At 40.3% G+C, this 21919-nt stretch overlaps 1 protein-coding gene across 2 annotated transcripts in view; it reads right to left on the bottom strand.

The window, feature by feature from the left end:
* The window catches only part of CUL5 (cullin 5), a 101260-nt gene that overhangs the window by 52204 nt on the left and 27137 nt on the right, over window positions 1-21919 (bottom strand). The window contains exons 3-6 of one of the 2 annotated variants that reach the window (XM_055272989.2): window positions 8934-9033; window positions 4772-4948; window positions 2034-2175; window positions 14-159 (exon numbers count right to left, since the gene is read on the bottom strand). In XM_055272989.2, the coding sequence (XP_055128964.1) occupies window positions 14-159; window positions 2034-2175; window positions 4772-4948; window positions 8934-9033 (565 nt within the window). The remainder of the gene's footprint in view (window positions 1-13; window positions 160-2033; window positions 2176-4771; window positions 4949-8933; window positions 9034-21919) is intronic. The other variant, XM_063636476.1, reaches the window with a different exon arrangement.

Below are 21919 nucleotides of genomic sequence, written 5' to 3'. Positions count from 1 at the left end.
AGTTCTAACTTACATATTTCATATAATTCTGTACACCATTTTGTTGTAAATACGAGGGTGCTTGTGTTCTATAAAATCTCTCTGTTGAATCCAAGTATGCCTTCTCAAAATTGTCCCTATAAATTTGAAGTTTATCCTCAGGATTAGAACAAAGGTTAACTGAAAAACAGAAAATACAGTATTACTCCAATTATGATCAAAATCAATATTTTGAGTATAATAAATGAAATAAATATTGAGGAGTCATTATGTGCAAGGTAACAATGCTCAAGAGAACATATAATTATATAAGACAAAATCCTTCTCCATAAGAAACTTACAAAGATAACAGCACAAAGCAGTAAAGTAAAAAATAAACAATACAGGTAATATAGACTATTTTTGAATAGGTAAGAAACTGACTTCTAACTGAATAATCAAGAAAACATTCACAGAAGCAATGGGATTTAAACTGAATCTTAAAGAATAAAATAGAATTTGCATAAATGGAAATCAGTAAGGTAAGTAAATATTCAGAAGCAGAAATGCACAAGAAAATATGACTAGGTTGTCTAAGTGGATTGCAAGGTTAATAGAAGGTAAGGTAGAATGGTAAATTACAAATGGTTGTGAAGATGCCCTGGGCAACATAGTAAAATCATGTGTCTACAGAAAAATTAAGACCACACACAATGGCTCACACTTGTAATCCCAGCACTGTGGGAGACCAAGGTGGGCAGATTACTTGAGGTCAAGAGTTCAAGACCAGCCTGGCCACTATTGCAAAACCCCATCTCTACTAAAAATACAAACATTAGCTGGGCGTGATGGCACACACCTGTAATCTCAGCTATTCTGGAGGCTGAGGTATGAAAATTGCTTGAACTTGGGAAGTGGAGGTTGCAGTGAGCTGAGAGCATGCCACTGCACTCCAGCCTGGGTGACAGAGTGAGACTCTGTCTCAAAAAAAGAAAAAAAAAGAAAAAAATTAGCTAGGTGTGGTGGTGCATGCCTGCAGTCCCAGCTACTCAGGAGACTGAGATAGGAGGACTGCTTGAGCCTGAGAGGTGGAGGCTCAATGAGCCATGATCACGCCACTGCACTCCAGCTTGGGCAACAGAGCAAAACCCCATCTTTTTAAAAAAAAAAAAAAAAAAAAAAAAGCATGGTATACCACTTAAGGGGTAAGTAGAAAAAATACCAATAAAGTAGTGCTTAAACATTAATCTTATGAACAGCACATAGGTTAAACAACAGCAATAAGATCATTATAAGAGGACTGTTTCAAAACTCTGCATGTAAAGTTTAATGTCTGGTGGCAGTTCAATTAAAAACAAATAAATTTCAGGAGCACTGCTAATGAAAATCTAAAGGCTTGACAACTAAAAGAATATGGGGGCCATGAAGAAAAGCCAGTCAAAAGTAACTCTATAGGTTCATTAACTCAATAAATATCTATCTAGAGTGATTTTGTGCCATGCATTCTATGTTCAGTAAAGACACAGTGCTAACAACACAATTAAACAAAAGTACTATGCCAAGGAGGCACAGGTACCATGAAGCACTAAATGAGACAACTTAACTTACTCTGGGAATTAAGAAACGCTTCCAGGAGGAGGATGAAGCGCGGGGAAGAAGCATACTCTAAGTCACAGGAAACAAATTAGAAGTAAGACAGAATGTACTCCTACATGCTCTCCTTTTCATTACTTTTCATGGAAGTAACTTACTTCCTGAAAACATAAATACCTAACCTTTTAATGAACTAGTTACCTTTTATGAGCTACACATTCAAATTTATGTATCTAATTTAGTTCACTAAAAAGACTTGCCAAGAAATTAATGGCATGAAGAAAATATTAACCACATTAATATGAATTTTTATACATTTTTTTAAGCAGAATTATCAATTGCGTGCTCTCAAAAAAGGTATCTAGTACAAAAAGTAGATGTAACTTTGTATGCTAATAAACATAACTTTGATTGTGCTATTCCATAATTGTTCTACAATTTCCATGAAACAGAAATTATGATCATAAAAGTTCAGAACATACCATAGGATTCTCTTACTCCAATAACCAGCTGAGAATCAAAAGCTTCTCCCAATCTCTCAGCATGTACCAGCTTCATTGCACTATCTTGGAGTCTGTTTTTTATATTTGAAAAGATTGACTCATTCCATGTATCAAGCATAAGCTAGGAAAACAAGAAAAAATTGTAACATAATTTTCAATTATTAATATGCAAAGTATCATGTACAAACACCAAAAAACAAATTAAATTTGTAGGCCTGGGCCAGGTGCAGTGGCTCACGCCTGTAGTCCCAACAATTTGGGAGGCCAATCCACCTGCCGGTGGATTGCTGGAGTCCATGAGTTCAAGATCAGCCTGGGTAGCAGGGCGAAATCCTGTCTCTACAAAAAAAAAATAGCCAGGTGTGATGGTGCACGCCTGTACTCCCAGTGAGCCGAGACCACGCCACTGCCCTCCAGCCCGAGTGACAGAGTAAGACCCTGTCTCAAAATAACTTAGGTTGCATTCACTTGAATACTTCGGGGAAGCAGTATATTTAGCATAATGGTAAAGAAGGGTCGACTGGGCATGGTCTAATCCCAAAACCTTGGGAGGCCAAGGTGGGAGGATCACTTGAGGCGAGGAGTTTGAGACCAGCCTCGGCAACACAGTAAGACCCATCTCAACAACAACAAAAAGTACAAAAATTTGCTAGGCATGCTGGCATGCACCTGTAGTCCCAGCTACTTGGGAGGCTGAGGTGGGAGGATCACTTAAGTCCAGGAGGGCAAGGCTGCAGCAAGCCAAGATCACACCATTCCACTCTAGCCTGGGCAACACAGCAAGACCCCATTTCAAACAAAACAAAAGTAAATAAAGAACAAATGTTTCAGAATCCAATTGGATTTGAATCCCAGCTGTTACTTACCTGCTTTCTTATGTGTAAAATGGTCAAAATAATAGTGCAAATTTCAGTGGTTGTAAAAATTAACTATGATAATACATGGAAAATGTTTATTCTCCTGTAGTTCCATGGTTGAATTTCAGATATATTGGTGTGTTTGAAATAGACATATGCATATGTTTGTAAAGACACATAAAATATGCAAAAAGGACCAACTGAAAATCTGATACTGGACCTTATAAAAGAGTATGCAAATCTACTGTTTAGATGTTCCATTAAAATGATAAAAATGGTACATAAACATTGGTGATTACATCAGTACTCCAAGAAACTTGGTCAGATGTAGGAGATACATTAATGACAGCAACAATAACAACAAGAGTTAACAGTTTTATAACACTCATTCTGTACCTGGGACTGCTCTATGTATTGTACGCATATAACTCATTTAATCCTCATAATCTTGATATAGGTACTATGATTATCCCCCCTTTAGATATGTGAAACCTGGGGTACAGATAGCAAAGCTAACTTTCCACATTTATGCACCTCATCAGTGGCAACACTGAGATTTGAATCCAAAAACTGTGGTCCCAGAACTGATACACTTGATCACTAAGTGGATGCTGCTTCCCACAACCAATAGAGAATGGCCAAAAAAAGAGAACAAGATTATGAGACTACAAATTAAACAGCAGCCAGAAGTGTTTTTCACTTTTTTTTTTCTTGGCAAAAATTTCCCATATTGTAGTGATTTCTATCACTGAAGAACCACTGGGTATCTAAATTTACAGTATCCCTGTCAACATCAGAGCAAATTTTAAGGCTGGGATGGGGCAACAATGCCCAGGTTACACTATTGTAATGCCTGAGTGTTTTACTATAATCATAACAGTAAACAGTAAATTGACTAAAGTTCAAATGGCATTTTTTACTTTTCAAATCTACAGTTCCATTTGATTCTTAGAAGTGGAAAGACATATGGAAAATGAGGACAGAGTTTGAAGAGTTGAAAGGGAAACCTAGGAGACCCTTCATATTCAGCACTGAGTTCTTTCCATTAAATCATGACTGGTTACTTGACACAATTTTTAAATAGAAAATAAACACAGTATATACTGAATTTATAATAGAAGAATTAAGTAAAAGGGAAATTATAAAGATAGCAGTTTAGCCACAATTAAACATAAAGATATCACAAGGTAACCTAATAAAAGGAAATTTTTGAGAGAGGGGAAAAAGGTAATTTAATTTCTAGTAAGGGTATAGGTTGGGTGCGGGGGCTCACGCCTGTAATTCCAACAGTTTCGGAGGCTGAGGCAGGTGGATCACCTGAGGTCAGGAGTTCGAGACGAGCCTGGCCAACATGGTGAAACCTGGTCTCTACTAGAAATACAAAAAAATAGCTGGGTGTGGTGGCACGTGCCTGTAGTCCCAGCTACTCAGGAGGCTGAGGCAGGAGAATTGCTTGAACCCAGGAGGCGGAGGTTGCAGTGAGCAGACGGAGCCACTGCACACTCCCGCCTAGGCAACAGAGTGACACTCCAGTTCTTAAAAAAAAAAAAGAGTACAAAGAAAGAACAGAGAAATAAAATACTGAAGATAATATCAGGAAAAGGAGAAAGTAAAAAGGAAAAGTAAAGGAGATAATGGTTGAAGATGCAGATCTATAGCTTAAGACCACATAAAAAGATGAAAGAAGATTGAAGCTAAAGACATAAAAAAGAATATTATTCAATAAAATCTAGTAAGAGCTGAAAAGCAATTGAATGTGAAGTAGAAAAACCCACTTAAAAGTTCAAATTACTTTCAAATGCTTCCAAATTACCCTCTTTCTGAAGAATATTAGGAAAACAATGAGAAAAATGGTCTTACCTTTCGAACAATACTGTCTTCCACATTTGATTTTTTATTGCTGCCCTGTTTACCCATTAAAGTAATCTCTAGTTGACAAAAAGGTTTTGGTAAAATATCACATTGTGTAAAGAACTTTCGCCATTCAACAATATATGCTTTTAGCAAAGCCGTATCATCTTGATGGCTCAGTACTCGCTGAAAAAAAGAGGTGTACCAATTTGAAATAAATGCAGTTGCTATGAAAAATTAAGAACAAAACATATTCATGCCAAAATCTAAATTGTACATAACTTTTAAATTATTATACGAGCTCTTATATCTAAAAGAAATTAAAACATGTTCACAAAAAAACTTGTATACGAATGTTCATAGCAGCATTATTCAAAATAGATAAAAAGTAGAAACAACCCAAATATCCATTAGCTGAAATATGGATAAACAATATATGGGCCAGGCGTGGTGGCTCATACGGTAGTCCCAGCACTTTGGGAGGCTGAGGCGGGAGGATTGCTTGAGCTCAGGAACTTGAGACCAACCTGGGCAACATAGCAAGACCTCATCTCCACAAATAATACAAAAAATTAGCTGGGTGTGGTGGTGCGTGCCTGTGGTCCCAGCTACTTAGGAGGTTGAGGTGGGAGGATTGCTTGAGCCCCAGCAGTTGAGGCTACAGTGAGCTGTGATTGCACCACTGCACTCTGGCCTGGGAGACAGAGCAATACCCTGTCTCAAAAAGAAAAAAAAACTAAACAAATGAAAAAAGAAACCAAAAAACCCCACAATATATGGTATATCCAAACAATAGAATTATTCGGCCACAAAGAGAAACAAATATTGTGAAAGAAACTAGTCACAAAAGGCCACATATTACGATTCCAATTACAGAAAATGTCAAATATAGACATATCCACATGGACAACAGATTAGCGATTTAGTGGGTTGGGAGAAGGGAGTGACTTCATAGGTATAGGATTTCTTTTTAGGGTGATGCAAATATTCTGAGATTATTGGGTGACGGTTGCACAATTGTATGAAATATACTACAACACACTGAATCATAACCTTTAAGAGAGTAAATTTTATGGTATATTAATTATATCTCAAGTTTTTAAAAGGTGGTAGAGTCACGCCAGGCGCGGTGGCTCATGCCTGTAATCCCAGCACTTTGGGAGGCTGAGGCGGGCAGATCACAAGGTCATGAATTTGAGACCAGTCTGACCAACATGGTGAAACCCCATCTCTACTAAAAATACAAAAATTAGCCAGGCATGGTGGCATGCACCTGTAATCTCAGCTACTCGGAAAGCTGAGGCGGGAGAATCGCTTGAATTCGTGAGGCAGAGGTTGTAGTGAGCCGAGATCGCGCTACTGCACTGCAGCCTGGGCGACAGAGTGAGAATCCATCTCCAAAAAAAAAAAAAAAAAAAAAAAAAAGGTGGTGGAGTGTATTTCCCCACTATTAGAGGAGTTTGGGCTGGTCCTGTGATTTACTTTGACCAACAGAATGCCACCGATGTAACACTGTAAGATTTCTCAGCCTATCCATGAATAGGTATTGCAGATTCCACTTTCATCTCAAAGGCTGGTTTCCTTGAGAATGACAAACCATACAGGGAAGAGAAAGCCACATCGAAAACCATATATGTGTTTTAATGCTCTCTTAGACCACCATGTCCAACAGCTCACTGCTGCTGCATTAATAAGCTTAGGCAAAATCAGCTGAGACAAGCCCAAATTGCTAAGCCACAGAATTGTGAACAACAGTTGTGTTAATCTAGGTTAAACAAAAAAGACTCCACCTATGTTTATTTTTACTTCTTTTTTTTTGTTCTTTAAAAAATGTTATAAACATTTCAGTGCATATTGCCCTTCAACCATCTGGGAGATTTGGTTCTTCCTAACAAGGTATGTTCAATTGAAGATTGCCTAAGTAAAATGACTCACAAAAAAAAAAAAAAAAAAAAAAAAAAAAGTTTCTTAAGCATTTAAAAATCTTTTAAAGATGGGTCTTTTTAAGACCCATGTCTGGCATTGCTATTCCTATTAACTGCTCAGAATTAGTGGTGCTAAATCCCATTCTTGGGTTGTTGCTGAGGTCTACATTTCCAGACTTTATTCAGTCATGTTACAGTGAAACCCTCCCCTACCTTTTTTGCCAGTGTTCGGCATATTTTTTAACATCTGTTAATAACATCTAAGGTAATTCTTTATAAGTTTATTTCCAGAAACTGAAGAATAAAGCTCTATCAATCTGAAATAAACATAATTTATCTTTATCAAGTCATAAAAAGAAAACGTGGTACATTTCTCAATGCAAGTAGAAACTATCTCTAAATTAGTTTCTAAGAAAATAGTTTTAAATTGTGATACTGAAACATTTAATTTTCTTTTTTTTTCTTTTTTTATTATTACTATAAGTTTTAGGGTACATGTGCACAATGTGCAGGTTTGTTACATATGTATATCCATGTGCCATGTTGGTGTGCTGCACCCATTAACTCGTCATTTAGCATTAGGTATATCTCCTAATGCTATCCCACCCCCGTCCCCCCATCCCACAACAGTCCCCGGGGTGTGATGTTTCCCTTCCTGTGTCCATGTGTTCTCATTGTTCCAATTCCCACCTATGAGTGAGAACATGCGGTGTTTGGTTTTTCGTCCTTGCGATAGTTTACTGAGAATGATGGTTTCCAGTTTCATCCGTGTCTCTACAAAGGACATGAACTCATCATTTTTTATGGCTGCATAGTATTCCATGGTGTATATGTGCCACATTTTCTTAATCCAGAAACGTTTAATTTTCTAAGTGCTTGAAAACAGATTTTCATTAAAAGATAACTTCCTACAAAACTACAATTTAAAAAATTTGTCAAGAAACTATCAATAAAACACTTAATCTCTTAAGTAATATCCAATAGATTAGTCTTACTCCATCATGGTAGTGGCTACTAGCAAAATTAAAATATATGCCAATCATATATTTGATTTCAATATCTTAAGTCATATATAGAAAAAACTCAGTTTTAATTTTCAACTGCTAAGCACCTTTTAGTATTTAATAACACGATTTAACAAACAACTTTTACTAATGTTGTACAAGACATTAATGGAATGATCCAACTAAAGAATAAGAAATTCTAGCCTAGCCTTCTAGCCATCAGACCAGACCTTTCTGTTTTTTTGCTTTTTTTTGAGACAGGGTCTCACTCTGCTGCCCAAGCTGAGTGCAATGGCATGATCACGGCTCACGGCAGCCTCAACCTTCCGGGCTCACACAATTCTCCTGCCTCAGCCTCCTGAGTGGCTGCAACCACAGGGGTGCACCATCACGCTTGGGTAATTTTTTATTTTGTATAGAGATAAGGTCTCACTATGTTTCCCAGGCTGGTCTCAAACTCTTTGACTCAAGCGATTTGCCTGCCTCAGCCTCCCAAAGTGCTGGGATTACAGGCCTGAGATACTGTGCCCTGCCCCAGAGCTCATGTTATAGAAAGGAAAATAATCTCATGTCCTTAGGGTCCTCCTCAAAATGGTAAGGGATTTATTCATAAGAGAGGCCATGGCTGATTTGAAACAACATTACAAGGTGTCAAAGAAAAAAAAAAAAACAACTAACTCTTGCACAACAAATCTAATGCCTAAATGAGCTTTTGATTTTTGATCAAAATTTTTGATTTTGATCAAAAATGAGATTTTGATTTTTGATATTATTAGCCATTTATACGTAACAGCAATACAACAGTGCTGAATTTCAGCTCAGCAACAGCAATACAAAGGACAGTCTAAAGAAATTACAATTGGAGAAGGATCTGGAATTGAAGAAATTACTGTCAACTTGAGAAGAGGTATTAGTCATGAGAGAAAAAAAAAGATTTGTGTGGACTGATGTGTAGCCAAAAAATAATGGTGGTGGGGACTCCTAAAAAATATAAAAAACTGAATTTGCTATAGCATCTTTTAATTAAATATAATATGTACCCTCTTGACAGAAGTATCACTGTGGGGAAAAAAATAATCCAACTAATGATGATCATTTCATTAATAAATTTATTTAACAAATGTGTCAAAAGTCAATGCAATATTTTGAAATTACTTCAAGAAGTTCTACTTTCAAAATTATAAAATATGATATTATCTGAGTAGTTTTAAAACAAGTCTAAAATAAGCATGTAGAACTTACTGCCTGTGCTTGCTTAATAAACTCAAGAATATCTTCTTTTAAAGCCTGATGAATTTTTGCTGGGCCTTTATCATCCCAAAGACAGACTGCATGCACATCCCTGTGAATATAAAGTAGGTAAACAAACACTAATAATGAAACAAGAACTGAACGAAACATGTTAAATTCTATTTCAGTACAGTTTCCATGGACCATATTAGAACCAAGCTAATGGTGTCTGAATTCACTCATATAAACCAAGTACGCTTGTAAATTGCCTCACATATACATTTGTTTCTATTTTTATTTTATTTAGCCATTGTTTTCCTCTTTAATTCTCTGCTACTTACCACATAAAATTTAGTTATGAAAGCATGTCTCCATCTCCCAATGTCACTGCCCAAAGTTAACTGCTATTAATATTTTCCCATGCAAAAACAACTACAAATCCTTTTAATTCTTTAACACAATAGATGTATACTATTTTGTCCTTTTTATTTTAATTATTATTTTTTTAATTTTAATTTTAATTTTTTAGAGACAGGGTCTCACTCTGTTGCCCAGGCTAGTGTGCACTGGCACAATCACGGCTCACTGCAGCCTTGACCTCCTGGGTTGAGGCGATCCTCCCTCCTCAGCCTCCTAAGAGCTGGGACTACAGGAGCATGCCACCACGCCAAATTTTTTTTTTTAATTTTTTTGTAGAAACAGTCTTGCTATGTTGTCCAGGCTGGTCTTCAACTCCTTGTTTCAAGGGATCCTCCTGCCTCAGTCTCCAAAGTGCTGGAATTAAAAGTGTGAGCCACCATGCCCAGCTTTGTTATATACTCTGTCACCCAGGCTGGAGTGCAGTGCCACAACCATAGCTCACTATAGTCTCAAACTCCTGTGCTCAAGGGATCCCCCCGCCTCAGCCTCCTGAGTGCTGGGACTACAAGCATGCACCTGTCTAGTTTTTTAACTTTTTGGTAGAGATGGGGTTTTGCTATGTTGCCCAGTCTGGGCTTGAACTCATATCCTCAAGCAATTCTCCTGCCTCAGCCCCCCAAAATGGTGGGATTGTGGGCCAGCCTATTTTGTCTTTTTAAAAAAATTACTCACTTAAATCACAATAAAGCAAATCTCCTAGCTTCCCCATATATTACCCACTTACACATCAATTACTGTTTCTCCTTTAAACAAAAAAACAAAAACAAAAGCTATCATAAATTGATATACAAAAACTCAGAACTTATAAAGCTGACATAGTTTACAAAAAAGTCCTTCATTATAGAAATATATTTAATACCAGTACAGCATATTCAGAAAATTAATTTCTTAATTACCTAGTTGTAGGCCAGGGCAGTGGCTCAAGCCTGTAATCAAAGCACTTGGGAAGGCTGAGGTGGGCAGATCACTTGAGGTCAGGAGTTCAAGACGAGCCTGGCCAACATGGTGAAACCCCTATCTCTACTAATAATACAAAAATTAGCCAGGCGTGGTGGTGCACACCTGTAATCCCAGCTACTTGGAAGGCTGAAGCATGAGAATCACTTGAACCCAGGAGGCAGAGGTTGCAGTGAGCCAAGATGGTGCCACTGAACTCCAGCCTGGGCAACAGAGTGAAACTGTGTCTCAAAAAAAAAAAAAAAAAAGATTAAAATTTAAAAAAAAGTAAAAAAATTACCAAGTTGTAAATCAAATTACCAAGCTGTAAATCGGAGAAACTTACAACGAAAGGAAAGGGTCATACTGAAGAATCATTCATTCAAAAAATGTTCCCCAATGATTCATTCAATTCATAATGGAGCCTCTAGTATAAAAAAAAAGTCAAAGAAATCCAAATAAAACAACTCCAGAATTACAACATGTCAATAATCAAATTGTTTTATATTCTAATTTTTTTTTTTTTTTGAGACACTGTCTCACTCTGTTGCCCAGTCTGAGGTGTAGTGGCATGAACACAGCTCCTGCAGCCTCAACCTCCTGTGCTCAACCTTGCCTCAGCCTCCTGACTAGCTGGGACCACAGGTATGTGCCACCATGTCTGGCTAATTTTTTGTTTTTTGTAGAGACACGGTCTCCCTATGTTGTCTGGACTGATCATGAACTCCTGAACTCAAGTGATCCTCCCGCCTCAGCCTCGCAAAGGGCCAGGATATAGGCATGAGCCACTGGGGTTGGCCTATATTCCAATTTTTAGAGACATTATTAGAGCCCAAAGTTTTGTCTCCATATTAATTTCAATGCTTTTGTCACTTGTTCAACTCAGCTTGATAATGGTATCTGGTCCAGTGCCTAGTATGCTATAAGCACACAAATATTTGTTAAATAACAATATAAAAGGTAACACCTGACTGCTTATTATGTGCCAGATACTATTTATTTATTTATTTATTTAGAGATGGAGTTTCGCTCTTGTTGCCCAGGCTGAAGTGCAATGGTGCAATCTTGGCTCACTGCAACCTCCACCTCCTGGGTTCAAACGATTCTCCTGCCTCAGCCTCCCAAGTAGCTGGGATTACAGGCATGTACCACTGGCTAATTTTTGTATTTTTAGTAGAAATGGTGTTTTGCCATGTTGGTCAGGCTGGTCTCAAACTCCTGACCTCCGGTGATCCACCTGCCTTGGCCTCCCAAAGTGCTGGATTACAGGCGTGAGGCACCAGCCAGATACTATTCTAAGTTCTTTTAACTTATTTTATCTTCATAGCAATTCTAAAGTACTACTATTTTATCCTTATTTTACAGATGGGGAAATTGAAGGAAAAACAATCCAAGATTATACAGTTAGTTTATGGTGGAGCCAGGAAATCAGGCTCCAGAACTCACACTAAACCAAATCTACTCTTGAAACCCTCCAATCTATTAAACAAGAAGCTAAAGTGATCTTTACAAAACTCAAGTCGCATCATATTACCCCATACTTAAATCCTCTAACGGTTTCCCAATACTCTTAGAATAAATTACAAAACAATTAAATGACTCCTGCATACCTATACAGTCTCATCTAATGACTAAAGGAATCTAGAGTCTAAAAGAAGAGACTGGGCAGGGCATATTGGCTCATGCCTGTAATCCTAGCACTCCTGGAGGCCAAGACAGGAGGATCATTTGAGGCCAGAAGTTCGAGATTAGCCTAGGCCGCATGGCAAGATCACATCTATACAAAAATAAAATAAAATAATTAGTTGGGCATGGTGGCACATGCCTGTAGTCCTAGCTTTTCAAGAGGCTGAGGGAAGATCACTTGAACTCAGAAGTTCAAGGTTACAGTGAGCTACTATTGTGCCACTGCACTCCAGCCTGAGTGAAAGAGTAATGCCCTGCCTCTAAAAACAATTTTTTTTAAAAAGAAACAGGCCGGGCATGGAGGCTCATGCCTTTAATCCTAGCACTTTGGGAGGCCGAGGTGGACAGATCACTTGAGGCCAGGAGTTCGCAACCAACCTGGCCAACATAGCGAAACCCCATCTCCACTAAAAATACAAAAATTCGCCAGGCATGGTGGTGCTCGCCTGTAGTCCCAGCTACTCAGGAGGCTAAGGCAAGGGAATTGCTTGAACCCAGGAAGTGGAGGTTGCAGTGAGCCAAGATTCCACCTCTGCACTCCAGCCTGGGCAACAGGGCAAGACTCTGTCTCAAAAAAGAAAAAAAAGAAACTGATAGAAAAATTGATTGATTATAATATGTTTACAACTATTTTATGCATATAAACAAAAGATGGTTTAGGAACTCAAGGACAGGGTAAGGGTGAGTGAGAGGTAGAGAGGAAAAGGAAAGGCTTCCTGGAATAGTTGGTTCCTGAGCTTAATCTCCAAAAATAGGAGTTTGCCAGGCAAAGGTGTATAAAAATAGGAGAGAGGATATTTTATGAAAAAAAATCGACAGTATATAGAACTGTGGGCCAGGTGCAGTGGCTCAAGCTTGTAATCCCAGCTTTTAGGGAAGCCAAAGTTGGTGGATCACTGGAGGCCAGGTGTTCAGGACCAGCCTAGACAACATGGTGAAACCCCATCTCTACTAAAAAAATACAAAAATTAGCCTGGTGTGGTGAGGCACGCCTGTTGTCCCAGAAATTTGGGAGGCTGAGGCATGAGAATTGCTTGAACCCAGGGGTGGAGGTTGCAGTGAGCCAAGACTGCGCCACTGCGCTGCAGCCTGGACAACAGAGCAAGACTCTGTCTCAAAAAAAAAAAGAAGAATTGTGGATGACTAAGGTAACTGCAGTGGACTATAAGCACATCAATGTGGCTACCCTGTAAAGTGAAATGTGAAGTGATAAGAAAAAAATTGGGCAACCCAACCCCCTTTTATCCCTCATATTCAATCACAGTCCTATTACATTCATCATGCAAATGTCCCTCTAATGTAGACGTTTCCCTCCCATTACCTCCCATTACCATAATGATAGTCACCATCATCTTTTATTTAATTTACTATAACAAAACTAACATGTGGGCCGGGCGTGGTGGCCCACGCTTGTATTCCCAGCACTGTGGGAGGCCGAGGTGGGCGGATCACGAGGTCAGGAGATCGAGACCACGGTGAAACCCCATCTCTACTAAAAATACAAAAAAAATTAGCCGGGCGTGGTGGCGGGCGCCTGTAGTCCCAGCTACTCGGAGAGGCTGAAGCAGGAGAATGGCGTGAACCCCGGGGGACAGAGCCTGCAGTGAGCCAAGATCGCGCCACTGCACTCCAGCCTGGGTGAAAGAGCGAGACTCCTTCTCCAAAAAAAAAAAAAAAAAAAAACTAACATGTGTTAACTGCTTACTATGTGCCAGACATTCCACATTGACTTGTGTTAGTTTAAGAAGCCTTTTAAGAAGCTGATGGGGCCTGGTGAGGTGGTTAACGCCTATAATCCCAGCACCTTTGGAAGCCGAGGCGGGTGGATCGCCTGAGGTCAGGAGTTTGAGACCAGCCTGGCCAACATGATGAAACCCCATCTCCACTAAAAATACAAAAAATTAGCCAGGCTTGATGGCAGGTGCCTGTAATCCCAGCTACTTGGGAGGCTGCGGCAGGAGAATCGCTTGAACCCAGGAGGCAGAGGTTGCAGTGAGCCGAGATCACGCCACTGCACTCCAGCCTAGGCAACAAGAACAAAACTTTGTCTAAAAAAGAAAAAAAAAAACAAAAAAAACAGGCCGGGTGTGGGCGTGGTGGCTCATACCTGTAATCCCAGCACTTTGGGAGGCTGAGGTGGGTGGATCACCTGAGCTCAGGAGTTCGAGACCAGCCTGGCCAACATAGTGAAACCCCGTCTCTACCAAAAATACAAAAATTAGCCAGCGCAGTGGCAGACGCCTATAATCCCAGCTACTTGGGAGGCTGAGGCAGGAGAATCGCTTGAGCCTGGGAGGCAGAGGTTGCAATGAGCCAAGATCGTGCCACTGCACTCCAGCCTGGGTGACAAGAGACTCCGTCTCAAAAAAAAAAAAAAAAAAAAAGAAAAACAAAACAAAAACAAAAGAAGCTAATGAGATTATTAATGTAAGAGATTTACTAAGGGAACACCTGTGAAGGAAAATGGAAAATGGGCTAGAGAAAGCTGGGTGTAGGTGTGATCCCTGTAGAGGAGACAAGAAAGGAAGTTTGAGCAGTAAGAATCAGCACAGTTCTAAGAAAGGTTGGTAAGGCTGTTGAAAAATTCTGGAGCCAAAGTCACCCATCAGAGGAGATCTGTGCGTCCGAAAAACAAACCTACCTTTGTAACCCTGCCGTACTCAAATCACTTCTGCATGTATGTCAGAAAGGTTCAAACAGGACTTGAGTCTCATAGGATAACAGGGAATGGTGTGGTAAAGGGGGTGGAGTTAGATAATTCCCTAGAAATCTTATCAAAAGAAGAGTCAAATTTAGAAGGGATTTGGTACATCTTCTCCAGCTCTCTTTTCTCAATCACCAGTTACTTCTCTGCATTGCTATATCAGGGAAGAATGTTCTCAATGTACTTTTTTTGTTGTTGAGACAGGGTCTCTCCCTGTCACCCTGCCTGGAGTGCAGTGGCACGATGAGCTCATAACTTAAAACTCCTGTGCTCAAGGATCCTTCTGCCTCAGCCTCCTGAGTAGTTGGGACTACAGGCATGTGCAACCATGACTGGCTAATTTTTCTTTTTTTTTTGAGACGGAGTCTCTGTCAGCCAGGCTGGAGTGCAGTGGCACAATCACGGCTCACTGCAACCTCCGCTTCCCGAGTTCAAGCAATTCTCGTGCCTCAGCCAGCCAAGTAGCTGGGATTACAAGTGTACAACACCACACCCAGCCGATTTTTGTATTTTTAGTAAAGACAGGGTTTCACCATGTTGACCAGGGTGGTATCGAACTCCTGACCTCAGGTGATCCACCTGCCTTCGCCTCCCAAAGTGCTGGGATTACAGGCATGAGCCACCACACCCAGCCTTGGCTAATTTTTTGTACAGACGGAATCTCACTGTGTTTCCCAGGCTGGTCTCAAACTCTGGCCTCAAGCAATCCTCCAGCCTCGGCCTCTCAAAGTGTTGGGATTACAGGCATGAGCATTCACACCCAGCCCCAAAGCGCTTTTAAAAGGCAACATGCTATAAGGTAAATATTTTTAAAAGCTTAACTATATTAGAAAAATCTAGGAGTTGGGAAATAGGAAAGGGAGGAAATAGAAGCTTCTCAAAAGTCTTAAGGAGGCAGACAGAAGCTACAGGAAAAGCAGCAAGAAGTAAAAACTATTCCAAAGGTTTTGATTTCCTTGTGTAGAAGAGAAGAATAATGTGACCTTGGTGTGATAAAATGATATGTATTTTTTTTCAAGTAGTAGGACTATCACATGCTTCTAACTAAGAGCAAGAAACACAAAGGCAACCACTAATGGAAATAAACTTTAAAATTAATGAAAACAAAGAAAGGGAAAATGAAGAAACAATAACATCAGATCCATGATAAAGTTATAGAAGCAACAAAAGCAAGAATATCAGTCATAACATTAAACCTGAACTGAATAACCAAGCCCACTAAAAAACAGTATGTCTTTCAAAACAACAAATACTATACAATTCCATTTATATGAGTTATCTAGATAAGCAAATTCATAGATGGAAACTAAAATGGAGCTGAGGAGAGGAAGAATGAAGTATTGTTTAATGGGTACAGAGCTTCTGTTTCAGATGATGAAGAGGTTTGGGGAATGGACTGTGTTGATGTTTGCAAAACACTGTGAATATAATTAACGCCACTGAATTGTACACTTAAAAATGGCTAAAATTGTAAATGGATCTACAGTAGCAGTTCTCAACTGAGGAAGGTATTGTTCCCCTAGAAGGGTATCTGGAAACATGGGAGAATCTTTGTTTTTATAATGCAAGGTGGGGAGAAAGACACAGAAGGGTGAGGGGAAAGACGCAGAAGGAGTGTTCATGACTGGAGTTGATAAGCATGGACAGGCCGGGCACAGTGGCTCACACCTGTAATCCCAGCATTTTGGGGGGCCAAGGTGAGTGGATCACCTGAGGTCAGCAGTTCAAGACCAGTCTGACCAACATGATGAAACCCCATCTCTACTAAATACAAAAAATTAGCCAGGTGTGGTGGTGCATGCCTGTAATCCCAGCTACTTGGGAGGCTGAAGCAAGAGAATTGCTTGAACCCGGGAGGCAGAGGTTGCAGTGAGCCAAGATTGCGCCATTGCACTCCAGCCTGGGCAACAAGAATGAAACTCTATCTCAATTAAAAAAAAAAAAAAAAAAAAAGAGTGAAGGGCAGAAGTGATAAATATTGCACAATATGCAGAACAATCTCTTATACCACCCAAAATACCAAGAATACTTCAACTGAGAAAGAATATAGATTAGGAGAAAAGGGAGGCCGGGCGCGGTGGCTCACGCTTGTAATCCCAGCACTTTGGGAGGCCGAGGCGGGCGGATCACGAGGTCAGGAGATCGAGACCACGGTGAAACCCCGTCTCTACTAAAAATACAAAAAATTAGCCGGGCGTGGTGGCGGGCGCCTGTAGTCCCAGCTACTCGGAGAGGCTGAGGCAGGAGAATGGCGTGAACCCAGGAGGCGGAGCTTGCAGTGAGCCGAGATTGCGCCACTGCACTCCAGCCTGGGTGACAGAGCAAGACTCCGTCTCAAAAAAAAAAAAAAAAAAAAGATTAGGAGAAAAGGGGGGAAAATCTCAGATAGTCAATGTACCTTAACATCAATACATTACTTAGTAACTAAGATTTAGAAAGATATAAGTAACCTAAATGTTAATGATTAACATGGCCAAAATATGGCTAAAATTTACAAGGGTTTTAATTATTGTCAGTCTTGCAATTTTGGTGATATATAGGAATCCCTTTACCTAAAAGGACGATACATTGAACTGCTTTAGGTACTCCACGGAGATGAAGGATCTTTTTTTTTTTTTTTTTTTGGAGATGGAGTTTTGCTCATTTCCCAGGCTGGAGTGGAATGGTGCAATCTTGGCTCACTGCAACCTCTGCCTGCCGGATTCAAGTGATTATCCTGCCTCAGCCTCCCAAGTAGCTGGAATTACTGAGGCCCACCACCGCACTCAGGTAATTTTTGTATTTTTAGTAGACATGTTGGCCAGGCTGGTCTCGAACTCCTGACCTCAGGTTATCCACCCACCTCGGCCTCCCAAAGTGCTGGGATTACAGGTGTGAGCCACCACACCCGGCCAAAAGATCTTTAAAAACATCATGTTGAGGCCACTAACTGTAGCAAGTACAAGGTTATTGACGATTTCTACTTTGAAGTCCCCTTTTAGTAGGGAACACCATCACTCTATGCTCCTTTTCTAAGTCAGGAGTACTCAGAGAACAAGCACTATTCTCGATAATAAATCTTATCAACACAGACTGGCAAAAACAACATAACAACAAAACACCCCACCACACCCAACGTATCATTCATAAAATAGTTTAATTGAATAATTTACAAAAAACATATGTATACATGAATGTAATAAAGCTTTAAAAGGCCTCAGCTTTTTCTTACTGAACTTTAATTTCCCAAAGGCCAGAAGTATAAGTTAATTGATAGTATGCAACAAGGTCCTACATCATTTCGGAAATTAGAATATTTTAAGTGATAAAGACAGAAAACAATTACAATAGCCCAATGTGTACAGCTTATGCAATTATACATCTATAATTCATTGATGCAGCATTTTAATAGTGTGTCTGAGACTGCTATCCTAAGACAGACCTGGGTGCAAGACTGGCCTTTGGCTAGGATGTGGCAATTTGGATTTTTGGGAGGATTCCCATCATTCCTTAACGAGAATGTTTTACGTTTCTAAACTGTTTACACAAACAGCATGACTTACGTTGGACACTTCCTTTTCTTCTGCCAGTCTCGAATTTTGGTATGTGCCAGGCAGAAGCTGCTTACATGACCAGCCCCCAGCAGAAAGTTTGGGTGCTGAGTCCCTAATCAGCTTCCCTGGTAGACAATATTTTATATGTGTGGTCACTGTCAGTTGCTGGAGGATTAAACTTAATGTGTGACTCCTCTGCGAGAAGACATATGGAAGTTTGGATTTCGTTTCCCCTGGACTTTGCCACATGCACTTTTTCCCTTTGTTGATTTTGCTTTGCTTCTTTCGCTGTAATAATTCATAGCCATGAATACAACTACATGGTGAGTCCCATGAATACTCCCAGCAATCACTGGGCCTAGGGGTGACCTTGGGATTGCTGACACAGCTGGTATTAGAAGGTGGACTCATGAAGAGGGAAGAAGCAGTAGGATGACAAACATTTGCTGCTTGGGTGGCTATAAAATCATTCATAGTATGAAACAGCAGCTGAGCTTCTATCTGTTGTGACAGGTAAAAATTACCTATGAAATTTGAAAATGATAGCTCTAAACCAGGAGAATTGGCTACCTCATTCCCCTGGCAGTTTCTGGCCATGCTGACTAAAGTGAAGGGAGAAAAAAACAGAGCCTGGATGATGTCTCTGGTTTTTTTTTTTTTTTTCTTGCCTCCAGGTGGGAAGAGACCCAAAAGTTCCCAAAGGTGAGTTTTGGGTGGACCAAAAATGTTAAAAGTTTGTATGCTCTCTCCTCTAAATAGGAAAAAATAATAGCAAGATCAGAGCCCAGGGCTGGAGCAAAGCTTTAGATAAACTAGGGCAGAAACAGGAATGGGGAGAGTGAACCACTCCAGCTGTTTCTTCAGCCTAGCTGCTGCTGCTGCAGTTCCTTCCTACACCTTGCATTCCAGTCAGGATCTCCCAGCAGCTGTAATGTGTTACTCTTATAAACACTGAATTTACTGCTGGGGGTTGATTAAATTTAAAATAAGGAATAAGGATGGCTGGGCACGGTGGCTCATGCCTGTAATCCCAACACTCTGGGAGGCCAAGGTGGGCAGATAACTTTGAGGTCAAGAGTTCAAGATCATCCTGGCCAACATGTGAAAACCTGTCTCTACCGAAAATACAAAAATTAGCCTGGCACAGTGGTGGGTACCTGTAGCCCCAACTACTCAAGAGGCAAGGCAGGAATATCGCTTGAACCTGGGAGGTAGAGGCTGCAGTGAGCTGAGGTTGTGCCACTGCACTCCAGCCTGGGCAACAGAGCAAGACTCTGTCTCAATAATAAATAAATAAATTTAAAATAAAGTGGGGGGACTGAGAGATGAGTTTGTACTTTGCAGCTATTGCATCTAGATGTATAATCAAAACTGATATAACATGTAATATGCCTCTAGTCATTTCATAAATGCTAGAGGGATTGTCCCAATCAGGAAGAGTTAGTGAGACAAAATTTCTTGCTTTTTTCTGCTGAAGGGACTGGAATTTAAACTCTCTGAGTATTGGGAACAGAATAAATCTCCACAATGGATGATATTTACTATGACTTTTTTAACTACTGATGACCCTGGAAAAAGAGAGACAACATGAAAACAAACGAAATCTCCAGATGGAAGAAATACACTTTTGGAATTTTAAATGCAGTTTTTCACTGCTATTGAATTCTTGTGAAATTAGATGTCTGACCCTTAGAAGCTGATGATTTTCCAGCCTGATGTGCATATTTTTGAGCGGATCAAGTTGGATCCTAAGACAAGGTAAAAAGGACTTAGGACAGTTTCGCTGATCACTCAGACTTGAAATATGACTGCGAGCCTGCAGTATCTTGGCTTTGCTACTGCCAAAGACAAGACACTAACTGTTTTGGAATCCTGAAATAACAGATCTCAATTACCTGGATCTGACGCTAGGCTGAAACCTGACACTCTGCTACTGGGCTATTTCAACCTCAACACAAACTGTGCTGAACCAAAAGCAGGCATATACTCAATAAACAGGAATTTGCCTCAAATTTTTTTTTTTTTTTTGAGACAAGGTCTTGCTCTGTCACCCAGCCTGGAGTGTAGTGGCACAGTCACGGCTTGCTGCAGCCTCAATGCAGCAAGCAATCGGCTTGAGGGCTCAAGCAATCCTCCCACCTCAGCTCCCAATTACATGGGACTACAGGCATGTGCCACCACACTCAGATAATTTTTTTTTTTTTTTTTCAGAGACAGGGTCTCACTATGTTGCCCAGGCTGGTCTTGAACTCCTGGGCTCAAGTGATCACCCTGTCTTGGCCTCCCAAAGCTCTGGAATTACAGGCGTAAGCCACTTTGTCTGGCCGTCAAAGACTACTGAATATTTAAAAGATATCCTCCTGTGGAGTCAGAAACTATGAAAACATCATGGATTCTGGCTGGACCACCTCAACCACTCACAGACACCCAAAGAAAAAGTCTTATTCTCTGATGGGACTATCGAAAATCAAGCTGCTGACTGGTCTTATATATCTGATATGGAGACTAACAGTATTCCCCACTGGTGGTTCCTACCAAAAGTTGTAGTTGAGGGCTGGGTGCAGTGGCTCAAGCCTGTAATCCTGGCACTTTGGGAGGCCGAGGTGGGCGGATCACGAGGTCAGGAGTTCGAGACCATCCTGGCCAACACAGTGAAACCCTCTCTCTACTAAAAATACAAAAAAATTAGCAGGGCGCGGTGGTGGGCGCCTGTAGTCCCAGCTACTAGGGAGGCTGAGGCAGGAGAATGGCGTGAACCCGGGAGGCGGAGCTTGCACTGAGCCAAGATGGTGCCACTGCACTCCAGCCTGGGGGACAGAGCCAGACTCTGTCTCAAAAAAAAAAAAAAAAAAAAAAAAAAAAAGTTGTAGTTGGGAGGGGGCACATCACAAAGAGTGCGGCCCCTTCGCCCACTTCTTACAGACTAGATTTTGACCCCTTCTTGAGATGTCTCACTGCTACTGACTTGTGTTTGCCTTTCTGGATTGGTTACAGTTTGCAACAACAGATTTAATACCCTGACTCTAGTTCTCTCTTTCCTGTCACTCCTCCTGGTACACACAGACCTTAGTAGGTCAGTCTGGTTATTAAACGCAGCTGTCCCCAGAAAGGAACTGATGTTTTCTAGGCTACCCACTAGATAAATGATCAGGACAAAAGGGGTGGCAGATAACATAAGCCCATTTTGAAAAGTCTTAAAAATTCAGGATTTCATCCTGATCAATTCCTAAATATAATATGTCTTTCTAATTAAGCTGTATAAAAATGTTTTTTAGTAAAAAAAAACTTTTGTCACTCATACAGGTCTGAATGATTAAGAAGACATGAAATTTTCATTACTGAAAGGGATATACTGATTTTATAAGGAAGAAAAAACAAAACCTAGCAGCCAGGAAGGGACAGTGGAGGAGGAGGACATTAATGATTTTTGCTTTTCACAACTATTCCTAAAAGCTTTCCCCCTTTTCCTAAAGGAAATCTCTCAGGGTTCCCTTTCCAAGCTGCCATGAGTCCTTTTAATTCAAACTGACTGCTGAACTTACAATCATACCTAACAGCACCAACTATGAGATGGCAAGGAACAGCCTCAGCTTCTGCATTTTCCATGTAGAACACCTCCTGTTTGGAATTAACTGCCTTCAAGCAGTCCATCTGAAACGAAGGCCTGAACTGAATTATAAATCAACCACACTAAACAGGGAACCCCAGAATGTCAGGCC

Source organism: Symphalangus syndactylus, chromosome 3 (assembly GCF_028878055.3).
Source record: "Symphalangus syndactylus isolate Jambi chromosome 3, NHGRI_mSymSyn1-v2.1_pri, whole genome shotgun sequence".
Lineage (NCBI taxonomy): Eukaryota > Metazoa > Chordata > Mammalia > Primates > Hylobatidae > Symphalangus > Symphalangus syndactylus.
Note: the sequence above shows the minus strand (reverse complement) of the source record. Positions and strands in the feature narration are given on the sequence as shown.